This window comes from Helicoverpa zea, chromosome 4 (genome assembly GCF_022581195.2).
Source record: "Helicoverpa zea isolate HzStark_Cry1AcR chromosome 4, ilHelZeax1.1, whole genome shotgun sequence".
In the NCBI taxonomy this organism is placed as follows: domain Eukaryota; kingdom Metazoa; phylum Arthropoda; class Insecta; order Lepidoptera; family Noctuidae; genus Helicoverpa; species Helicoverpa zea.
The window spans coordinates 5,462,336-5,487,824 of record NC_061455.1 but is presented as its reverse complement, the minus strand read 5'-3'; the positions used below and the strand labels follow the sequence as shown (position 1 = coordinate 5,487,824).

Sequence of the window (25,489 nt, the reverse complement as noted above, 5' to 3'; positions counted from 1 at the left end):
TTTTTTGGACCTTTTATACTTGTAGAAAAACAAACCAGAAGGTAAATAAAGGTGATGTCTTGCCCATTCTCAGTATTTTTTGGCGGCGATTTTTGTAAAATAATGTCATTTGCATCATATTTAAAATCTTTACCTATTCTTGAGTAACTTTCCTGTAAGTTATTTGTGGGCATGTAACAGGCAGATTACCTGAATTCAAATATAATAGCTGAAAGTAAAACCAGCTTAAGAATGACGTATGATGAACCATTTCAGGTAATTATGTAGGAGAGTGTCTATTTTATTTTTATACTGGTGGACAACCAGTTAAAGCGTTTCAGGAGTTCCAATAACCTTTAGTTTGAACAATAAACATTTTAATTAGTTTCACTAAGCATCACTATGTCGTAAAGCAAAGGGCACTCTTAGTGAAGGTTCGGTTGCATCACGTACTGACATACCGACTGACGACCAACGACGCACTATAGTTCGGCCATTCAGAGAATGCGTTCCTGACACGTCGCGATTGAACTGACGACGTAACTTTGCAATGGCGTTGCAGTTACGATAAAAATATTTTTGCTGGTTGTTTACCGTTTTAACAATTGAGGAGCATTAAAACAACATTATTATATCAATAATCAATGAATGTTATAATTCAGTCAGTTCAATCGCGACGTGTCAGGAACGCATTCTCTGAATGGCCGAACTTTAATGACCGTAACGAACAAACTAAGTAAATGTCACATACGCGTACTTTATGTGGGTCACGTCAAATCTACTCTTAGTATTGCGACAGGTAGCTACGTTTCCATCAATCGTCAAATTCTTTAAACATCATCATTTTCAGCCTTTTTGTCGTTCCACTACTGGGCACAGGCCTCCCCTCACACAGAAAACAATTGATCATTAAACACCACGCTTGCTCAATGCGGGCTGGTGATTGCAGACTTTACAGCCCAGGTTTCCTCAAGATGTTTTTCTTCACCTTTTAATCAGTCATTGGTATCCAAGATACGGGTGCTAAGAAAGTACACACAAACTTAGAATGGTATAAACTCATACTTGACAAGTTGGTTCTTTACCCACTAGGTCACCACGACTTTACCACGTCTTTTTATTGATAAAATCGGTATTTCACAACACAAATAAAACAGTAATACCTACCTAATCTTAAATCTTTAAATACCATATATCTTCTATAGTAGCTGGGAACCTGAAAATAGATACCTACCTACTGATATCTCCTATACATACTTACCGATTCATTTACTGATACTCGATAAGCAAATCGGAAAAACAAGGTTATTGTTAGCATAGGTATAAACAATTAAGTAATTATTTTTTTATACTTTCAATATTACTTACCTACACATTGAAAAAGTACATATATTTATCTGATATTTTACCTACGTTATAAATAGATCCAATTTTCACAACTGGTTGAATATTGAAACTACCGAATACTGGCCGTTTCATCTGGTTTCACCCGCGTCCCAATAGTAGTACTTCCTGCCCTCTGACAAAACTTGACAACATGCAATTCTATAAATATTCAAAAACCCTTCCTGAACAGCCGCTAAATATAAATATCCATAACCATATCTGTTAAAGCATTTTTATAGACGCCCTTGATCACTAAATCAATACTACTCTTATCGATAGATTACATCCTATGAATCGATTTTACTATGGACGGTTATGCAATTCGTCCGCAGTCGTAACGGTTTACTGTGTGGACCAATGTTCTAGCATAGTCTACTAATGACACAGCTTATGTAAGCTTGACTAACGACAGAACTACCAAAGAAAGTTCTCGAGAGAATTCCAGTAAGCCTTATGAGTTAGCACATAAGACAGAACCGGAACGACTCGCGACCTGCAAGATACCGCGTCTTACCAAAGAATTTACATAAATATTACACATAGACATATACATACAATACGGCATGACTGACCTACAAACGACGTAAAGAACAAGATTTATTTTAACATCTAGGAATGTCGTGCGTGATAGATAGACGTCCGTGAAAACTAATCTTAGCGATAAAAAGTGTGACAATTATGAAAATATCGGCGTCACCTATCTGTAGGTAATGATATGCTATAAGAGGGTAGGTATTTTTTTAATCAATGAACAAGAACATGAGCACAATCAGTGCTTTTAAATTTTGGAGCGTGTGTATTAATTCTAGAAGATTTGGAAAATATTTCTTCACAACACAAGATATTAAGCAATCGTCTTTAATGTAGTCGTTCCATCCGTTTAGGTTGTTAAATGCCATTGCGAAACTAATATAATGGTGAAGTCGCATAGAAATTTGACAAATTACCATCGGACTTCATTCAGTGAATAAAGTCGTTATTTAGGCCATGGTTTCTGGAAACTCAGGATGTTAAGTTCAGCTTCATTTTCAACCAATTTAGCGCTGCACACTGTTCGACGCAGAGATCGTCATTTGTTTTTCACCATGGTAAAGCAAATATTCTTCGTCTGGGAAATAGGAATACTAGCTTACACGTGTTTGCTCAATAAAGTCTTATTTAGAACCATAGATTTATTGAGCTGATCAATCAACCCTATCAAGGTTCCGCGTACAAAGATTTCCATTTATGAAGACAGTTACCATTCTAATAAATATAGTACTAGATAGAGCTGATCTTGTATTGTATATTTCCTCTATTGGTTGCAAATGATATATTCTTTATTTAGATATTTATTTCACAATATTGAGGTTATATTCTGACTTAAAATATTCAAATGCAAGATGACCCCTTGGGTGTTGCAATTGTGAAGATATTTGCATTCAGATGTAAAATATATAGGAATATACAAGTATGTGTGTTGAAAGAGACATATACAAGCTTTGCTGTGTTTATAAACAGACATAAGATGCTTCCGTTTACATTACGTAAATCAACGGAAGGTAACTCTGCCAACACATCTTGTACGTGAGAAATCGTATAGATACGACGCATTGTAACAAAGCTATCAATCTTACCTTAAGGAAGCAAGCATTTTCCTACATTCGCAATAATTTTAAGTGTCAATCGTATATCTATGTAAATCTAATGTATTGTTATAATATCATTACACAGCGGTCATTTTTTTGCCCCTTATCTGTATGCTAATATGACGTCTTTCATATAATGATTTGAATAACAACAATTTGTTACTAATTGGGTTCTTTATCTTCACGAAACTTCAGTACCGGGAATTGTACGTACCTATTCGAAATTATAGTACGTATCTATTATTTGAATAGTTTGTAGAGCCAGGAAAACAGAACAGAGGTAATTTTGTGTGGTTCGTTGTCATGTGTTTGTTGAATGGGTAGAAAACCTATGTATGTCGGTAATGTTACGTAGAAAGTAAAGAGCAGTTGGCACGTTGACGTCATCCAAACTGTAGAAAGCAAGGAAAATAATACACTAAGTACTACTCAGAAATGTTAATCAGCCATATGATTGACTGCAATTTAATATAAAATGTGTAATTAAGTACTCTTCCATGATTTATTTTATCAAGGTGCCAATAAATATTAACATTCATTGTTCTTTGATACAGGCATTAACCTGTCGTATGTTAAGATATATTTTAGGATACGGGACTTACCGTCAAGGTCTTCTGAAAATGCATGCAAGACAAAGAAATATTTGTATGCAGAAATATGTACAATCTTGAAAACAACCAGGGTTAAAATTTTGAAAAACAAAAGAACAAAAATACTGTGAAAAATAAGACAAAGTAATCTTCCAGTCTAATCTTTAAAAAAGATAATTTGAACCTATGAATGGCCAGTGCCACTAAAGACAATAGTTACTACGTAGGTTCGATCAAAAAGGTTTACTCACGGCCACTGTCAACAACCTGTTATATTATTGTTATAGTTCCATGGGTCAATAACTCATTACGTATGTCGGAATATAATTATCAAGAATTTTGCGGTGATTATTGTAATTTATAATCTTTATTTTATGTTTTATTAACCTTGCTAATCACCTATTCATTCTAAGTGTGCCAGACCAGACGTCCTGTAAAATTTCACACGCTTTATATTTAAATGACTTTATTTGTCTGTATATACCTAATTGTAATTAATTGTCACTGTATGACGCCTTCTCCGTAGGGAATTTATTCGATTAAATCACAACTGGATACGTCAATATCAGTTAGACAATTAATTCTGCTCTCAAATGTGGTTAAACTGACCTTAACATATACTTGACGCTAAGAAAGTCACCATGTCTGACCGATAAGAAGTGTGAACATTGCAATAAGTGCATACACTTGAGTGCAAAGAGCTCAAGTACCGGTTTTCACTATTTCTTTTATAAGCCTTGCGTTTGCAAGATTTATATGCCTAGATAGAATGCATGGCAGCAGATCATTATAAAATATTTTTATGTATTTATCATTTTTATTTATGGGCTTTTGTTTTATAATAATAGAATAAGTATGTTATTGTTTTGACGACCATGTAAGCAATTAACTTATTAGATTTGATTACTCTAAATAAGGTGGGAAATTAACACAAAGGGGTAATAAAATAAATTAATGTTTTTTTTGTGATTAGTTACCTGCCCGCTTACGTACAAAATTTTGTTGGACAAACATATATATTATTAATTAAACAAATTTTAATGCAATATTTTAATATTGTGTACGAACCTACCCCATCCGTGATTTGATTAAGCAAATATGCATACAATGCACAATATAAAAGCATATCTGGTTATTTTATAAGAACATTGCAAATTAAGATATAAATAACAGTTATATCTAGGTTTCAGTGCCAATCCGTTAGGATTTCTTATGTAAGTAAAAAAAAAAGTGGAACAACAGCGCTTACGTAACTCTTATATGTGTATCGGTCTATTGGGTTTTATCTTTAATACTATGTTATGTACTCTACCTATATACTTATTGGTGGGTAAAATATTGTTTTCATAATACTCGCGAACATGTTGGAGTTATTAAAAAATATTTACTTAACGAGTTCGAAATAAAGTACTGGAATTTTGTTTCAACCCTTGTCGAACTGTTGGTTTTTTTGTAATAACAACTATTGTTTTACTCTGTCCTAAAAACAAAAGGTATTTATTAAATTACGCTGAAAGAAATTCAAGCACGCTTGCATTTCGCTAAAGATTTGATCAAGTGCGGTCGCGGAGGATCGCCAATTATTATTTTGACCTTTATTACGAAAGCAATGAGGTCAGAAAGATATTACATAATATTAGCTTTCACGCGCTCGCTGACGTAAAATTACACAAAAATTATCGGATGTGTTTGGTTGGAGATACTTATTGATTTTTTTATTTTTATAAGAAATTGAAGAAATTGTATGAACAAGTGAATTTATTTTAATTGCATTGATTAACATATTACCTACTGTTGTTGGTGTAACTTTTCCATTAAATGCTATAAGTAATTCAATATAGATTTTCAGAAATGTAGACATTCCAAATCACCATTCATAAATCTATACATACTTATTATTTTATTTGAATAATCATACCATAACATTTTTAAGCGACTTTAAAACAACCTAAGAATCTCCAAAACAAATAGGAAGAAAAAAATCAAACAATAAGTCAATGTTAACCACTGTGTAAATAAAGTACAAAGGCATCACAACTTAATTTATTAGCGACTTAACAGATGACAAATTCGCAGCTGTCTAGTTCACACAATCGATAGTTACAGATCCCTTGACACCATTATGTTAAGTATAAAGCTACTTAAATAAATCTATTGCCAATAAGCAATAATGACCTAGAAATAAGTTGCGTGTAACATGGAACGAACGGGTGGCATACCGGTTTCTTAGTTGACGTAACACACAGGACAAGCTAAGTCCTTATTTTCTAAAAAGTATAAAAAGAAATAACTAAAAAATAGACTCAAAAATTCCAACGTTCTCAAAACGGAATCCGGTGTTGTTTTTATAAGGTTCGATAGAAAACAATAAGCCGAGATAAGATAAAACTAAATTAGTTCTAGGTTATATTAGTATTCAGCATTTTATCAGGGATTAAGATTTGTATCAAACATCTGACTGCATCATGAAATTCCCATGTAGAAATAGGCATGACTAATACATAATATAAGCTAGGCGATGTTTTAAAATATATTTAAGCAAAAACATACTCGTAAATGATTTGGTCCCTGTTTTAAGCGCCAATAAAATTATTTCAACACCAATAAAATCATTTTAGCACAAAATCAATTCATCATCATTCTCCATCAACGGAACTAGGTAAACGCGGAACGGAAACACAGACACATGTTGCTTCGCGAAATATTTAGCAAAACGTTTATTATCTATTTGTATTGAGATTTCACTGGTAGTGTCAAGGTGACTTACACATTTGAACTCCGGTCATGGCTCGTGGTCCATATCAGTTTAGATAAGGACCGTGACGTCATTGGGCGCCCGAACGTCAAATGCGTAAAAATGTTCCTATTAGGCTTTTTTTTTACGATGGTAAAAGTCATCAAATGACCCCTCCCGCTGTGGGTTAGTAGCGGTAAGGGAGTGTCAGACTTTTACTGACTAAAAACCCATCGTGTTCCTTCGTAGGCCTTCGCCAGGGCCGCGGTTACTCTTTCGAACAATCCCACAGCCCCTATTAGGCTTCAGGTAGTAAAATAAATTGGAGAGACTTACCCATTCGCAGCTTGCTCATAATAAACATGTTCATGTCGCATGTTATGTTCTTGAATTCCAGTTCTACGGTGGTTCGTGGTAATAAGGGGACGACATTATTGTTGCCCCCTAGTATAGTCAATTCTTCCGCGCCGGGCGTCATCGTTGCTTGCACACTGAGAACACTTTCACCGATGCACGTGTCTTGATATTGTCCTCACTTTCTAAAGACTCTCGTCTCGCTCACACCAAGGAAATAATGTTAGGGGAACTCTGGCTAGGTAGTCGTTCCAAGTTGAAGTTCGAATCGGCTATCCATTGGCGTGTATCTGTGAAAAAGACAAAGAAATTTTAAATTTTATATAATTCAAGTTTAAGTTCCTGTTGTTAATGATTGACAGCTGTCACAGTAATGATATTTGCCAAAAATATAAATCTGTAGAGTTACGGAACGGTAGACGGATAACCCGTATTGCGGAATTTTTGCTTCCATTGTATTTTTTCGGGTCACTGTTTTGTCATCTTGCCAGTGACCATTGTAAGTTCTTGACAGAATAATAGTCATTGTTTAAGAACGAAATAACCCAAGTTTTTGTTCTGTCTCATTGTTTGAAAAAAATATGTTAACATCAATATCGGTAAAACATCAACATTCCTTAGGTTTGTGTACAATATGATTTGTATGTCAGTCAACAGTGATTCGTAAACCGTTAAAAGTGAAGAAAAACCTCGATGATAATGACACATGCATGTACGCAACAACTGTTAACACGTGTAACAAAAACCAATATCAACAATATTTAAATATTAAACAAACATGTGATAAAAGATTTGTATTCTATTTGATTATTATTTATCTGTAGTTGATTAAGTACGTAGTACATTTTTTGATAAAACGATATGGGCAATTTATTAAAGGGGCAATAACACATTTTGCTTAATTTCTTTTAGTCTCTTTGCATACTCAACGCACGATATTGCTTTATAAAATCGATTACATATCTTATTAATTGAGATATAATTATAATAAATTGACATGAATTTTTAAGCGCCGGATTGTCATTTGATCTTTGGCAATCAATAGGTGAAAGGCCAAAAAGTATGACAACAAGTCTTACCAAAGTGGTAAGATGTCCGGGTAACTGGATTGAAGTGGTCTTATAGGCAATCGTTTTATGTGAAGCACTGAAAATCAGCTGCAGACAGGAAACCGACCCCGACATGGTTAGAAAAAAGCTAGGCAGATGATAAATACAATATTCAGACCTGGTCTAATGAAATATTGTAATTCAACCTGACCTAGTTATCGCTCACGATCACTTTCAGTAGAAATTGCTTCTAATTAAATTAATTAATTAATAGCCTTCATTTAACCTTCTAATAAATTATGGAATCATTTGTATCTGCTTTATCGATTATTTTATTTATTTTATTCCTATTCATCTTACAGCCTTGGACACATTCTACGCTTTTTGAAAAAAATATTCTGTTATCAAAGAAGCGACGACATCACACTTCCGCGAATTTATTCGGCGATAACGATTTCATACATACCTACTTTGATTTATTATTGTTTGTAAAAATGTGTGAGAATTTTTGATTATGTATTTTTTACGTTAATCTGTGATACAAAAAATTGAGGATTTTATTAATTTTTGAATTAAAAAAAACTTAAAATCTAATTACTTCTCTAACGAGTTTCTGTTACAACAAAAAACGATAAAATTATAAGTTTTCTGTACCGGTCACATTAAATTTTTGACTTTTGTAGCCAGTTTACGTAAGGTTAGCGAATGCAAAATTAAACTAGAAATAAGACCATTTAACCAAGAAGCATTAAAACTTTAAAACATTGGATTTGCGAACAAGCCTAAATACTAATATTATGTATATCTATCTGCACTAAGTTCAAGGAACTGACAACGCGCAATTTACATTGTAAAGTATACAGTCCAATGTAAAATAGTATTAATGTCAATTATATTAGTAGATATCGACTAAGTACCTATACGAACATTATCGCTAAATACATGTGTTAAAAACTGTAACATTGGCAGAATTCAGAAATGATCTCATTTACACGCAGTTGATTAAAATTAATTTGTTGATGATACTTTGAGCTCGCTTGATAGCCAATCTGGGCGAACCTCGACTGATTGAACATACGTGTACCTATTATATGTATGATACATTTTTTATTTTGTCCAGAAGTTTTTATTTACATATAGAAATCCTTAAGGAAACGCTCTAAGTTTCCCTTCCTCAAGAATATGATACTTGGAAAACTACCATATAAATAACGGAACGGCGATACATAAAAAAAACACTGATAACTATATTTTCAACATTTTGTTATAATTATGTCTGTATATTTTGCCATCATTATTTCTAGTAAGGATGGTTGTGATATTAACTCAAATTATAAACGGTTTAGATATGTTATCTATCCAACGGTGAAGTGTTGAAAGGCCTTACCTTTTATTATACCTAATAAAAAAATAATACAGTTTTGGCTAACCAATCAATTTTAAGTACTTGTGTGCTGGTAGCCCAGATATGAAATAGTCGCTTGGTCTCATTGGTGAGATATTATCAATACACATGGAAGCTGTATAGTTTTATTGTACCAATCAAACGTTTAAACGAAGTTAATAGTCAATAAAGCACTCAACGAGAAACAATTGCAATGACTGCTACGTTCTAAGAATTCAATTCTTGATTATTCTTATTTTATGCATTTGTAAGGAAAAAATTGTGCGTTCCCAGCAGCATTCAGCAGTTTGTATGTAAATTTTACTTTAACTGTCGTTCATTAATTTAGAATTAAATTATAGGATGGTAATTAGCAAAGTTAACTAAACTTGATATGACAGTTGAAGGTTAATGGTTGGTGTAAAACCGTAATTCAAACCGAATATTTTTATTACTTTATGGAGGCAAATCCATCGGAAATCGCGACAAAACCCAATAATAATAAAAATAAGTGCTTGAGACAGCATTCTGTAAAATCATGTTGGTACATAATTATTATTGAATAAGGAAGTCCTTAAGGAAAGCTACGTTGTCTTTCCTCAAGAAATGATACTTGGAAAACTACCACATGAATAACGGAAATCGGCAATACCTACAAACAAGAGATATTATTTTTTCAAAATTTAAAAAGATTATCTGAAAACATGAGAACATTATGCAATAGATAACTTTTTCAGGAAAACACAAACAGAAAAATACTTTATTCAAGAGACGCATTCAATCTAAACTAAAATATTCCTACGAAGCATTTAACGATGATTGAAACGCTTCTAATCAACGAACCGCACTTTCAATCAACAACATTACACGGGTTGTTTATATCATTCAGTTACATTTTCAACCTTAACTACAAGTAAATAATGATTGGTTTTGTTTGAACGTCAGTGCCATATGGTTTGGCGTTGATATTTGAAACTGCATGCAATGCTCAAGGGCTCATTGTGTGTGTGTTTCAATTCTGATAATGCCCATGGATGTGATGGAGTAGAAAAATACAAAACGACAAAATTATTATTTAGTTTCTTACGTTTTGAAGCTTAAAATAAACGAAGACTTCAAATAAATTCTTTTAGACCTAATTCTGCGATTCTGCTAAACTCGACTGAGTCAGAGTAGTGTAAGATTTCAGTTTAATATTTCAAATAAGGAGAGCTACACACCTCTATTTACTTTAGGCTACAAAATTGACGTTGTCACGCAAACTAGCAAATAGCCAGCTATGTAATCATATAATTAGCAGTACATAAATTACGGTGAGCATGCAAATCGGTTCATTGTTGTACTATTCGGTGTATCAGACGCATTAATTAATATGTCAATACTCTGTATTGGGTGACAGTTAGTGTATCATCCATCATAGAGGGACACAATGTACAATGGACGGCCCTTTATTGAACGTCATTATTATAAATTAAGTGTTAATGAGTTGAGTTAAATATCGTGTTAATAAAGTCTTTTGTTTGGTTTGCGTTTTTGGATTAAAGTAGCAGCATTAGAATCAGCATTTTTTACGGAACTGTTAAGTAGTTCAATATTTGTACAATATAATAATAATTATGTCTTTTTTAAGAATGATAAGTAATTAAACAATAGTTTATCTCCAAAAATCTATATGCTATCCTTTCCAACTGATAGATATAATATAATGAATCGGTTGTTTTCGTCTTTCGTATAATTAAAACAAAAACGTGACACCACTCGTATCTGATAACAACATAATACGATTGTTTTTCATTTTTAAACACTTCAATGACAATCTATTACTTTGTCTATGAAATCAATATCAGTGTCAATCAATCACGATTAGTTTCATGTTACGGTTACTTACAAAAATCTGGCATTTCTGATAAATCCGATTGCGACATTTTGTTTTAGATACAGTAAACACGTATCTTTTAAATAATATACCTCATTGTATTAGCACAGTCAGCAGTGCAAATGCAGTTTTCCCTAATAAATCAATAGTGTACAAGGTATGCGTGTTTATATGTAGTTATAGTAGATAACGTAGCTATTGAATGCTGAAATAAATGTTTTATTATTTTTGCTGTTTTTAGTTTTGGTTTAAAGAAAGGCAGAAAGGCAATCTCATAATTACCTCGTTATTTGATTTGCCTGAGTTCAAGGACAAAAACTGGAACTGTTCTATAACTTAAAAAAAAAATGTGTCATTTTCCCTCCAAAGTCGAACTACTCTTAGTTAAAATTTAACCCGAAAATGGCGCAATTTATTTGAAGCGTTCTGACGTAGTATGCGGTCATATCGACCGCACTATCGCAATTCCCATTGATTTATATGCGGCCCTGCAGACTCATTGAAGGTTGAGGCCACTACTCAACGGCGTGAGCTAGATTATAAAGATCAATATACCAACGCTTCACCTAAATAGATTTATATATTTCTGAAACTACATAAATTGAATATTTGTTTCATAACAGCCCCGAGGGAAATTATTTCAAGTTGAATATTTGAAACACATTTACAAACAAACACGTAACTCCGTGTGAATTTGAAATTGAAAAGCAAAAATCAGTTTTGAGCTTTATAGCTGTGTCTTATAAATAAAAACAAGTTAAACAGTTGTTTAAACAAAATGAAGTTTATATTGTTGAATTTGGGCTTTACGTTTATCAATGTAAGATTATAACAAACGGTGTAGGTAATAATGTGTAGAGTTGAACGAGTAAATCGCAGCATTTGCAGAGTTCGCTCTTTTACAGTAACAGGTGCACGTTATCAACAAGAAATATTGTTATTATACCACGATAACGTATAAACGAAAAAACTATTGCGTTCGAGATTGTATTATGCATTGTAATACCTATTCAATTTGCCATAAAATATACAATTTTATTGGAAAATGTACGAACAAATCAAAATTATGTAGTTAAATGTAATTGTTTATTCCTATCTATGCATTTTCAATCTTACAATAGATCTATAGGGCAGACATGTTTATTCTAAGCAGCTGTCATAAATTGTCTTATATTAATAAGAACGTAGAAACAGATGAACACATAAGAATGCTAGGATTATTACCATCTGCTTGGTTATTTAATCAATTTCATACTTTATGTAAGTATTGGTTTCATAATTAATGTTTACTTTAGTAGAAGTTTGTTGTTTAACACTGTCAGTTGCAGAAAGATCCATTAAAAGGAAAGCTTCATTAAATCTTTTGCTTTTCATTTTATCTTGTTGGAAAAGATAGAGTTAGCAATAGATTTAAGGAAACTTTAACTTTAATAGATCTTTAACGAAGTACCTAGTGATAATTATTAAATAGAAGTTAATAAAATATTTGATGAACAGACATCTTGTTTTCATCACGATTTTTACATTCCTATTTTCAGTTAATTGCGGTTTACGTACACAGCTATAAAAGTTGGCAAAATGCGTACCAAATAGGTAGGTAACTTTACTTATACCGCATTGCGTGAAAAATGTTTTAGAAAATTAACACACTTTTAAGGCTCACGAATCTACTTAAAGTTTATTGACATACTCATTCCTCGAATCGTTATAGACATTGCGTTAAAATAGTGAAACTTTAATTACGCCGACTTCGCAGTCAATATTTATTTTGGCACAGTTATGGGACGCCTATTTGTCTCGCGTCACACTGTTATTAATAGACTTTGTCAATGTTACGTCGAACATTTTTAAGATTATTGTATTGTGATTCATGAAAAATGTTTTTTCCACACTTCTGTTCAATTGTTCTTCTTTATGGTGATTAGTGGTGGCCATGGATTGCTCAGCGAAGTATAGCGTCCATGACCACAATTTGCTTAGGTAAATCTGTTTTTCATTGTATGATTTTTTATAATGTTACAAAAGTATTAATTAGAAATTAATTCGTTTACAAATATAAGTGATCTTCTATTAATCAAGCTTTAGAATATTCTACTTTCAAAAGTATTTGTTATTGACTGAATTATTTACTTCAACCATTTCCCGAGGATGTCCTTCCTACGTATTTTCTTTATCAGCGTTATGTGTCATGTGATGCTGCGAATCATTTGCGAATTGTTTCAATGATTATATATTTTTTGCAGAGTTTTTAGTTTTAGTGCTAATAGTTATGTTACATTGTACAGGTTACATAAAGGTGTACCAAAATATAGAAATAACTGGACGTTGCGTACTTTACGTGCGTTACATGAATCTTTACTTTTCCGGTCCCTAACCGATCTATACAATCGATATTACAATTAAAATTTTAAACAAAAATTGTAAGATCCAATATTACATTTTATTACAAAGCCGGATTTGCAATTAAATATTATATCAATATAAATTATACAATGTCGCATTGGCAGATAAGAGGAGTAGAATCGTACTACGAATGCTGATATTATTTCATTTTAATTAATAAAAACAATTGATAAGCACTCCTTTGTGCGGTAGTGGGCTGCGGTTTCATTTCATGAAGTTCAGACTATGTACTTTACAGTATTGACTATTAGTCACTTTGTAGTCATAATTGGTATTAATAATGTATATAATATCGGGTTTATACATTGTGGTTAGAATAAGACCATTGTTTAAAAATAACATAATAATATGATACAATTTGAAAAGCCGGTAATAAATTAAACAGTTCGTTAAAAATACTCCAGTGTTTTCATTTTTTTTTACTAGCATAGTTTTTTATACGAATTGTAAAAAAAAATATAAATGAATATAACAAAGGAAAAATGAAAATACTGGACTATTTTTAAACTGTTTAATTTATTACGACCTTTTAATTAACTGATGATTTCAAAGCAAATATTTGCTGATAACTGTTCTACTGTTGCGAAATCTGTCAGTCAGGTATTGCGTTAGTTAACTAAGTCAACTAATGTCAACATTTACCCCGGCTTACGATTTACCTTTAGGCAATGTTGACATTGCCCAGTTTGTGCCGGCATAATCTGAATTTCATAAGGTGACATACAAAGGTCGATGTTTGAAAGGTATTCTAATTTATTTAAAAATATTTTATGACTGTTTCGTCAAATTGCAAGTGATGTAAAATTCATTTAGGTATGTTATGCTCTGTAGAATAGTTGTATTCAAGAAAGCAATTTATTTTCTCTCTTTATTCTCTCATACAAACAGTTACCGTCAAGACCGGAAAGAAACTATGAGTTGTTAAAATACCGCACCTGTGCCTAGTTGACGTGAAAGTCAATTATTTTCTGAAAACGGTACATCGATGTAGGTCGACTTTTTCGTGAATTGAAATAATGTTTCATAGAGAAAGTAGAAAGTAGCAATCGCTAAAAATAATAGTGATAATTTTGTCGAAAGATAAGCGTGGAAAAATATAATCGAGGCGGATAATAAATGACGTGCGTATGTTTATTTTGATAGTTTATCTGAAGTGTTATCTGACGATAAAATTCTATAGCTGTAAATCTAGGTTAAGTTTATTTAACCACATGTGTAAAACGAAAGTAAGTACGACACTGCACCGTCTAAACGTTAGATAGCACAAAATGAAACGCCTTTCTACACTCTTCAATGACTCACCAAAAATAGAACGCCTACAAAAACAATTGAATGTGTAAAAATTAAGAAATAAAAAAAAATATTTCTTACATAAAACTGAATCCACACACTAGTGTTATATCATCCAAGTGATAAAATAATACAAGTTCACGAACTCCGCGATATTATTCACGTCGCGATGTAAATATTCCGCAGGGCGACACGACCACGCCGCGTACGATTCGAACCGCGACTGAATACACGCAGGCACGAGCTTCGGTACGGTGGACACGAAACATATGCAAGCTCTGTACTATCATTGATTGTGTTCCGTACATCGTTTCGTTTCGATGTTTTGTTTAGCCGCAGTACTATTCTGAAGTGCTATTCAGGTTGATTTGCAATTAGGCAGTTTTTTTACATAATCATCATCATCTCCCAAACCTTTTCCCAACTATGTTGCGTTCGGCTTCCAGTTTTTTTTATATACTTAAACTAAAAGATTTACGTACCTGAGTACATTACTAAAGGTAGAACCTGAACTAAAATAAAGAAATTCCATGATTTTTGCCTAGTTTGTAGATTTAATTGATGAATAATTTTGTATGTACGCTTAACATTTCCGTATTCTTCATACAAGAGTTAAGTACACAAACAAATTATTAAGCCGATTACAACCGTTAATCTTAGCAAAGATTATACTTTTAATAATAATGAGCATGGAGATTTTTGAATTAAGTACTTTGTGCTTGATGTCATAATCGTAAATAAGTCTATACATATAATAAATCTGTAGAAAAGTAATATTTGTACATTGAAGAAATTGACAAAAAAAATAGCCGGCATGGTAAAGGATAACCAACAGAACCCATTTCCATCATTTTTGTCTGTTTGTCTGTTTGTCTGTTTATCTGTTTGTTTGTTCGCGATTCACGTAAAATCTACGAATTCAATGCAGACAATGCTTATATACAAAAATTCTACGTAACTTGGGGTATTACTTAGTTTTTGTTTCATCGAAATCGATTCACTCTATCAAAAGATATTATTAATTTTGTGAATTTAAGATGTCAAATATTACGACACGCAATCTGTTTGTCAAAACTGTACATTTGAATGTTGTACTTATATTACTTGATCGGCCTATTATTATTCTTTACACAGAAAATCACACCTTTATAAGTAACTTCGGAAGAAAAAAAAAATGAAAATTTTGTTTAGCCAAGGTTAAAGTAGCTCCATCTATGGTAAAAATACATCAAATTTGTCAAAGGAGCGAGGTGGTAAATGACAATTAATTACCATACATTCTTTATAGAGGATTATTATTTCAACAGATGGAGTTGTGTATTTTCCGTAATTCACCATATTTTAACACGTAGTGTAATTTTTCGATAGACATTTCAATAGTGTTTGTCAGTTTGCCGTACCACATCAAAATCCAACTATAATTATTACCTTGATGAAAGGAAAATTAATAGTTCTCAGCCAAATTTAAAACGGTGCCATCTAAATTATTTTTTGAACATTATGTCAAAAATGATGACTTTAGTGGAACAATTAATTATCATTTAAAGTTACAGATGGAGTTCATATCAGGATTTTTTCATAAACATAGTTTAGCTTATCTGCCACTAATGTGGTGGCCTTAAAATAAATTACTTTGAGTGAGTAGTATTAAGTAGACTTTAATTATTTTTTCTGATGCAAAATATGTAAACTTAATCCTAGAAGAAAGGAAGATCTATCTTTCGCAAGCGCTGCTAAGCGTAAGGTAGGTAATGTAGGCTTCTGTAGCTTTAAAAACAAGCCCAGATACCAAGTGCAGATAAGAAATGGGAGCTTTCTCGATTTAATACCATACACACGTAAAATGCTTTATGCGTCTGGAAACGTACAAATTACGCGTCGCATACCAGAGACATGCTTACTTTCAACTTCTGATCGCAAATACACTGTTCTCACAATTACGAACAGTCTCAGTAAGACTCGAGCCAAGTCTAAAAAAACACCTTTTATATAAAACTACGTTTGATGTCGTTCAATTACAAAGACAGAATTGTTTTCTGTTGCAAATCCTATCCACCTATATCCTATCCTAATCCAGCATGCATTGCAGGTGTGCATTGCACAAAAACCAATGGTATCCTATTAGAGAAGTCAAAAGAGTCGGCCTGCCAACGTCAGCTTTTGCGCTAAGCAAGTGTTCTTAATAGTACCATCAGAATTACATTTATCGTTGAATGAGGTGAATACATTTTCAGAAACCACAATAACAGTAGGAGCCAAAGCGTATGATCGCTTCATAGAGCTCTGATTGGCCCCAGGTGACCAACTCAGGTCTGATTTGTTCGTTCATCAGATCTTTGAAAGTGTTTCGGTGGATACTTACTGTCGTCCTGTTTACGTGTGACACAAAATATGGTATATAAACGTCCTCCGCAAGAGCGAAATTTTCCCGGTGTGCGGTAGTGACGCACAGTATGCAACACTTCTGTTTCTTTTGATTTGCTGGCTCCACCAAGAAATGACAAATTGCGAGCGTACATTTTGAAAATCTTGGCAAAACTGCAGGTTTCAAGTACGAACACATGAAGTGGACTCTCACAGATACGTACATTTTGCCTATTCGTGAACTAATGCAAACATTTCAGTGGAGTCCCTCCCGGTTTAGACCTCCCCCACATTAGGCGTGCGCGATCCTCGGGAGTGTGAGTAGCGCGTGCGTCGCGAGCACGCTGCGTGAGCGTCGCGTTTTGCTGCCCTGCGCCATTTGCAGCGCGCTCGACTTGACGTTTAACTGCTAAGGCGTTTAGCGGGCGGCGGGGATAGCGGGCGAAGGGGTAAGAACGCAACTTGAGCGCCGCGTGCTCGCCGCGGGCGTGTCGCTTGCACTCTTCACACATGCCGCAGGGCAGCAAAACGCGACTTTCAAGCAGCGCGCTCGCGACGCCCGCGCTACTCACACGCCCGAGGATCGCGCACGCCTAATGTGGGGTCAGCCTTACCATAGTGAGTAAGTGCACAGAAAATCCCCAATTCATACAAGTCATACAAGTGTTTCTCCCCAGTAGTGAAACTATCCTACCCTATGCGCCTGCTGATGATGATGACTCATTTTATCATCCATCCAGCTATTCCCCAACTATGTTGGTGTTTGGCTTCCAGTCACCGAACCTGTTTGAGTACCAATATTTTGCTTGGAGCGACTACCTATCTACCTATCTTCAATCCAGTCAACTACACAAGACGATATCCATGGTAAGACTGACAGACTCTGGCTTCTGATTGGTCGCAGCAGCTGCAGAAAATGTACAAATGACAGCTTTGTCAGACTCAAAGCATCTTGACATAGAGATAGCTGTTTCCTGTGAAAATTACTTACGCACCATACGTAATAATTTTCCAAATTGGCTGACTAGATCCAGAGATTTCCACAACGTCACAAACTTTACTTCTTTTGTTTAGATAAATGGTCACATCCACAACACAACCTTGATCAATGAATCTATGCGACTGCTAAGTGCTAATCCTAATTATACTGTCACGTGAAAGAATGCACCTACGGGATAAGTAGTATTTTGACTATTCTATGTTGCCCACGCAGACGAAGTTGCGGGCAACAGCTAGTCTTCAATAAGAAGTGTGCTGGGAAAGAAGCAAAGGTGTCGTTCTCATAGTTTTTAGATTTTACATCGAAAGTAGGTGAAACCATCTACAGATAGCTACATATGTACCTTGTATGTTGTTATGAAATGGACATAGTGTTCCATTAACACCTTTCGATCTTTCGATTAAATGTGCAAAGAAATTGTGCTACTTAACAGTTAAAATGATCACAGAATACGAGAGATAGAAACGCTCAAGACGGTAATTGGTACTATTTTTTGTTCTTTATGATTTTTTGAAAACTCTGAAAAGCCTATCTTAATAATGTAATAATTACTAAAGACGCACTTAAGATAAAATTTTGATAAGTTGACTTAACAATATTTGAAGATTGTAACTTTGATTTTGTGTATTTTTAAATACATAACTCTGTACCATTACATCAATTGAAGAAAATCTATTCAAATAATTTTGATTATCATTTTGAGTAATTGGATGTTATTGAACGTGCTAAAATGTATTTCTTCAAAAAACAAATTAATCGATGTAATTTTTTTCTAATAATAAAAATAAATCATCGTGGTTAAGTTGGTAAATCAGAGTCAAAGCTGAAAGTTTTGTGTTTCTACGGACTACAAATTCGATAGAACTCTGAAATCAGGAACTTAATATGATAATTACTGCGGTAGGATAGAAACATTAATTAAATTGATGAGATCATAATAAGTTTAAACAAATATAGTACAAAGAAAAATTAACCAATTCAATGATGCTTACTCCGTTTTATAAATTCAACCACGGAATACTAAAACGATTGCATTAATTGAAATAATGACAATTAAGTTTATTGATACTACATAACATAATGTAAGATAGCATGAGTTAATATTCGTATAATTATTTTTTTGCGTAATGTACCCATTGTTATCACTATAATGATGACTTCTAGAGTGCATATTACGTACCTATATGAATGCGGTATCTACCTTAAATAAGTCAACAAATTGCACTATCTCTAAGAAAAAAATTACTATCAAACGTCCGGTACATAGGGCATTTCTGATAAGTTGCAACGTACCTATCTAGTATCTACCTATGTTTATTGAATGTAATAAACCATTATTGTGGTTTTACTTTTATAGCTAACTCATTATGCAAAATTACCAACAAAACCACAGGTGCATTATTACGAAACGTAGGTTAGTGTCAGCTCACGTATTGTTAAATTGCATTGTTTAGAAAAAATACATAAAAAAACGGGAAAATAAGAATTACCTATATCTATGCAAACATTCGAGAACTTGATAAGTAAGTGATGAAACTGTTTTTCAAACTTAGCTTAATTTGCATCAATGTAACACATAAAAAAGTCGTGGTGGCCTAGTGGGTAAAGGACCAACCTCTCAAGTATGAGGGCGCGGGTTCGATCCCAGGTCAGGCAAGTACCAATGCAACTTTTCTAAGTTTGTATGTACTTTCTAAGTATATCTTAGACACCACTGGCTGTGTTTCGGATGGCACGTTAAACTGTAGGTCCCGGCTGTCATTGAACATCCTTGGCAGTCGTTACGGGTAGTCAGAAGCCAGTAAGTCTGACACCAGTCTAACCAAGGGGTATCGGGTTGCCCGGGTAACTGGGTTGAGGAGGTCAGATAGGCAGTCGCTTCTTGTAAAGCACTGGTACTCAGCTGAATCCGGTTAGACTGGAAGCCGACCCCAACATGATTGGGAAAAGGCTCGGAGGATGGATGGTAACACATAAAAAATTTCATGATGCACATTGCATACCTACCTATGTACTTGTGAGCATGTAATGTAAAATGATTATGAATAGGTATGCAATGTTATTAGAATTTATTACTCTTATGAATTCCTTTGGGATGTGTATTAACGTTAGCAGTTCCTATAATATACCTATCAGTAGGTATACGTACCTACTTCTGCTCTGTACGTGAACTACGCAATATGTTAAGAATTATATTCAATTCAGTGGATCTATACAATAAATTAAAGTTGACAGAGTAATGATGGCAAAGCACACAATCCATTATGGTTCGCTATAATTGTATAATTGCCTTCAATTATTTCCTAGGGCAATTAATTGATATGCAAATGCAACTGTAGCTGAACGGTGTCGAAATAATGGTCACTGTAGGTTCTGTTTATGTTAACACTGGGAGATGATTTATTACTTCATTGGAATGCGGGTTTTTCGCAGGATTACGCCATTTTAGATTATAATAACATCACCATGGCGACTGGAAAAATACTTGCACAATTGTTATGGATAACACGCCTATTGACGTTCTCGATGATTTATGTGATGCATTATACTGAAACATAAGTAACGAGTATTAAACCATGGAATCGTTACCAAAATGTATCGATACGATATGTTGAATCGATCTCCAAATACTGTCATCGAATTTAATGTGAAAGATAACGATTGCATAAAATGTAGGTCAGAATAGCTTTTTAGTAGCGATGACTCAATGTCTGCTGGATTTATGAATATAAATACCGGTTTATGATAGATATCCCAAAAGTCTTCGCAAGGTTACTATTAAGTAATATTACGATTTAAGACTTTCTAACTGTTATTAAGAGATTATCATAAAAATCAAATTGTTACCATTTACCTACTTTGTACCTTTACAGCAGAATTGAAAATTTGTAATAAATCTTCAAAAAATTGGGTGACTTATATCTCTTATTTCGCTCCAATTGCTTTATTAGATTACACAAAAAATAATTAAAGTTTCCTAGTAAAACTACGGGATCAAAATTAATTGTTATCGATCAGAGACACATCGTAGTTTGCCATACTATTAATTAAAAGCTATAAAATATACTTTGTGGTAATTTTTATACACAAGTGTTCCTATAATATAAATATAGAATTATATCATGGCAAAAAATCTGTGTGGTAAGTTTTATTAGTAGGGAACATTGCGACTTGTCATTTGTTAATCCGCGCACAGGATATCCAAACTGATAGAGAAGGCAAAAGTAGGTCAACTGTTTTATTTTTATGGCATTAGAATTATCTTTATAAGCCTTTTCTACATTAATTTTATGAATTCTATATATTTAATATAAATTGTTTATTTCACACACTATGATGTCACTTTTTTAATTAGTGGTCAGACTAAGTAAGTAATTACGTTTTGTGGCAAATAGTTTAGCGATGCGGAGTTTTTATCACAATGTTTGTTAATATGGTTAATTGTATTATTTTGCAGGGTTACCATCAATATCGCTAAACTTTCCCGATATATATTTTTTTATCTAGTTACGAAAACAAATAGGTATATGTTAAATCAGCATGTCATCACTGAAGCAATCATGTAATAAATAATTTGTATAATAATCTATCGGAAATTTCCATTTTGTAATCTCTGGAACTACTGAAACTATGAATTAATTGATAAAGAATCACGCTAATCAAGGTTGTTTGATTAAAAGTTATTGGGCTTGTCAATCTATAATTTTACCAAGTCACTATTTTAATTTAAGGTGCATTTAAAGTCTACAATTTCGTTCTTAGAAAATACGGTTCACTAAGTCATTTCTAGAATGAACTGACTCCAACTATTTTTGTACCTAGCTTCATCCTGTCCTTTTTGCGGTGAGGCAAAAATATATTTTTGTGTGAACTAATGTAGGTAGACGATAATAAACTTCCTACGGTTTGCCAGTTACTGCCGGTCATGGTTACCCTAATTCGACATTGCTACATTATCTGACCGCCGCACACTTCCGATACGAAGTGGAATGTTCGTTTCAGAGTCAAAGGGCTAAAGTTCAAGGTCATAATGTTCACGGGTAATCATGGACTATTACGTTGTTCGTTACACCCTGATTCTACGTATAAATTCAAGCTCACATAAACTGGAAATGATTCGTTTTGGTTACGGATTGTAACTTTTGTACTAAGGTAGGTATTTTATTAGATATATAATTATAAAGTGCCTACAACTAATTATAAAACAAATCGAAAATAATAAAGGTACAATTCGGAAACAGGCGCCTGTCGCGCCTGTCGTAGCCGCAACAAGCACTTGTTTCCGCGGCTCTCTATAGCGGCTGACGCGTCTCACGGAAGGGTCGCTTTAGGCATGCTTACTAATATTAAGTATGCTTAATGCTAAGCTGATTGGCAGGGAGATAGGTGCGTAGGCACTTTGGTTCTAAATGCTATCTACCTACTCTACATACTCTAATAAGTATGTCAAGCATATTTTCTATAATATCGTAAGAAATAAGAGTGAAATCAGTAGGTTGAATTCTCGATTCATTATTTACAGTACTACATGTGCTAGCATAATTATTATACAGTAACAGATACCTACTTTTTGAGTGAGTGACGTCAACTGTGTTTAAATACGGGAATTGCTGAACACCGTTGTTTAGCAACCCAAATTCAATTTGTTACTGACGGCACAATAGCTCACGTGCCAATCAACATACGATTGTATTTTATGTTTTAAAAATAGAATTTGTTTATTACTTAAAAACAAAGAAGATTTATTTTTGAGACGGCTTAACATTGAACAGGGACACGAAAAAAAAAAATGATGAATAATTTCCATTCAAATTATCAACTTAGCAGTCTCAAGCAAATATTAAAAATGGGTCATGAGCAATTTGTATCATCCAGAGATAAATCAAGTCTTCAATGTAATAAAATACAAATGTGCAAAATATTCAAACTACGTTGTACGCACAACACATTGACTGATACGAGACGAGACCTTATCAACACGTGTTGGTATAATTCCAAATCCTGGAACTTCATACAGAATATATCTAATCACTAGTGTACCGAACTATGAGTAATGCTACATGGTCAACGAAAATTAGAAAAAAAACGCTATCATGCTAGTCATGCCCCATAATGCTTACGCATCACATTTGGCTCAGGTAAGACATAGGTAGTTGTAATTATGGTGGCGCAATATATTTTTGTAGCAAGTTAATTTGTATTAAAAATATTTTACTAAAATTGATTGGCAAAAAGTGACCATTGAAGCACGCTTTGTTCATAGAATACATATACAGTTTTTTGCTCCGAAGTTGTAATACAGGTCACGAAAATCTTTTGATTTCTACCTTTTTTGTTACTAGGTGCTAAAATGCTACATGATTCGTACATACGCAAAATATTGCAGGATCGTATAAATTGTCGCGTATTTCGCGATGGCATGATATCGTCATGCCCAATATCCATGAATGTGACATAAGCGTACCAAAGGTCAAGAATATAAATAAAATAAAAATTATTCATGAGTTACTTCAGTTTCAGAGCGGGCACTGATACTATTTAGACACAATACCCATATTGTATAACATTGACTTTATATAGTAAAAAAGAATTTTATTCTAAACTTTTTGATGGTCCCAATTGTGAAATTGTTTAAAGTTTTGAACTGCCGTAAATGATTTTGCATAGTTTTGTACTCAATGAAACAATACATCATACAATTTAAAAACCTATTAATTAATTCTTAATTACATTAACTTCCAAATGATGTGTCATCGCTCCATCCAGTCATCGTCCAATCGTCCCTGGAAGACATGTTAATATATGTATTATAAAAAAAAACAATCATTTTCACTTGAGGTAGAGTTATCGGCACGGATATTGAGCCCTGATCTTCACCTGCGCAGAAGAGATTTATTGGTTTATTGCCTTATGTGTACAGTGCGCAAAGCGATCCCCACTCCTCCGCCGAGAGCTCAATATCCGTGCCGGTAACTATAGTAATATTTGACTTTCTAAACGAACTTATAACGACTCAAAAATAACTGGGCAATAATGGGATACAATGAATCACAATTCACCTCTTCAGTGATGAGTAATAGAAACTTCTTTTTAAAACGTGTCTTCTTAACCTAACCCAACGATGAAAGCGACAACGTTTTAGTTTTTTTTTGTATTCACAAGAACTTCTGACGTTTAGTGACGTCATACGCTTTAGTTTATATTCAGTCAGCATCATATCTTTCGGAAGATTTCATTGCTGACGTACGCCATTGTTATTTAGGGAATGTCGAAGATCAATTCGAATGTTTAATTTTTGATAATACGCGCGTCGGATGATGACAACATTGAGTCATGTTTTTTATTGATTGCAATAAAATTGAGGAAGATAGTGATATATTTTTTATCCTTTTAACTGGCTCAGGGTTAAATCGTCTGAGTTCAAAATTAATGTTATTCGTCTTTAAATATTTTTTGAGTAATGTGTTTTTTGTTAACTAATCTATGGACTGTTACTGTTACTGTTGCAGCCTTTTTATCTTCCCACTGCTGGGCACAGGCCTCCTCTCACACGGAGAAGGATTGAGAATTGTATGGACAAGGTTTAAATTGCATGTATTACCGAAGTGAAGTATTATGCACGCATTGCAAAAGTGTGTCATATTTATGATGACATGGAGTCATTAACCTGCGCGGGTACATAGATTGTTCTAGTCCAATGTACCATTGCTGTATCGAAGCTAATTGGTACTTAGATAGTACACAATAAAATTGTCGTCAGAGAGCCACTTTCATCTTATTTAGCAAGCTCAAGCTATTAACAGAAGTTTTTTCTATTTCTAGAAAAGATAAACATTTTCAAACATATTCCTTCGGAAGTGAGACTTAATTTACATTGATGCTAAGTTATGTAGAGGTACGAGTAAAATGTACTACGAAGATCTCCATAGCACACATCCATAGCACCATCCTTCCAGATAAGAGACATAGCTTAGAAGAATCCCTGTTCACCGGGACAAATGAAAATGATTTATGGACGTTAAACGCATCCATAGCACTCTTCCGGTGGAAAAGCTGCCTAAGAAATTGCTTGTCAATGTTGTGGATAGTAATATTTCGGTTAAAGAATAACAGCCTTACTTATAAACGTGAATTAAATATAAGTAATACTTAAGGGCTGTTTAAGAAAATTCTTACTTATAAACGTTGATTAAGCATGTCTTAACTAACATTTAATCACTACTTAAGACTTTAAGTAGTGATTAGTTAAAATGTTGCTTAGAAGGTGATTAGTGATTTTATAAGTAAGGGGGTAAATGTAAACATGTAGCTAGCTGATGTTCTACTATAGTTATTATTATGTAAGTAAGTACTTAACTTGCATTAATCGCCAGCGATATACAGCTCAGTGAACTAAAGTTAAAGTACTCGTGCATAATAATTATTATAATATACATAATAATAAAAATTACG

At 33.6% G+C, this 25,489-nt stretch overlaps 1 protein-coding gene across 2 annotated transcripts in view; it reads right to left on the bottom strand.

Annotated features, from left to right (window-relative positions):
* LOC124629538 (ATP-binding cassette sub-family G member 1) overlaps positions 1-14,905 on the bottom strand; it is a 35,696-nt gene extending 20,791 nt beyond the window's left edge. Inside the window, exons 1-2 of one of the 2 annotated variants that reach the window (XM_047162962.1) lie at positions 14,755-14,905; positions 6,654-6,961 (exon numbers count right to left, since the gene is read on the bottom strand). In XM_047162962.1, the coding sequence (XP_047018918.1) occupies positions 6,654-6,795 (142 nt within the window). In that variant the 5' untranslated portion in view covers positions 6,796-6,961; positions 14,755-14,905. Of the gene's footprint in view, positions 1-6,653; positions 6,962-14,685 lie in introns of both variants that reach the window. The other variant, XM_047162963.1, reaches the window with a different exon arrangement.
* Positions 14,906-25,489: the final 10,584 nt, after the last annotated feature.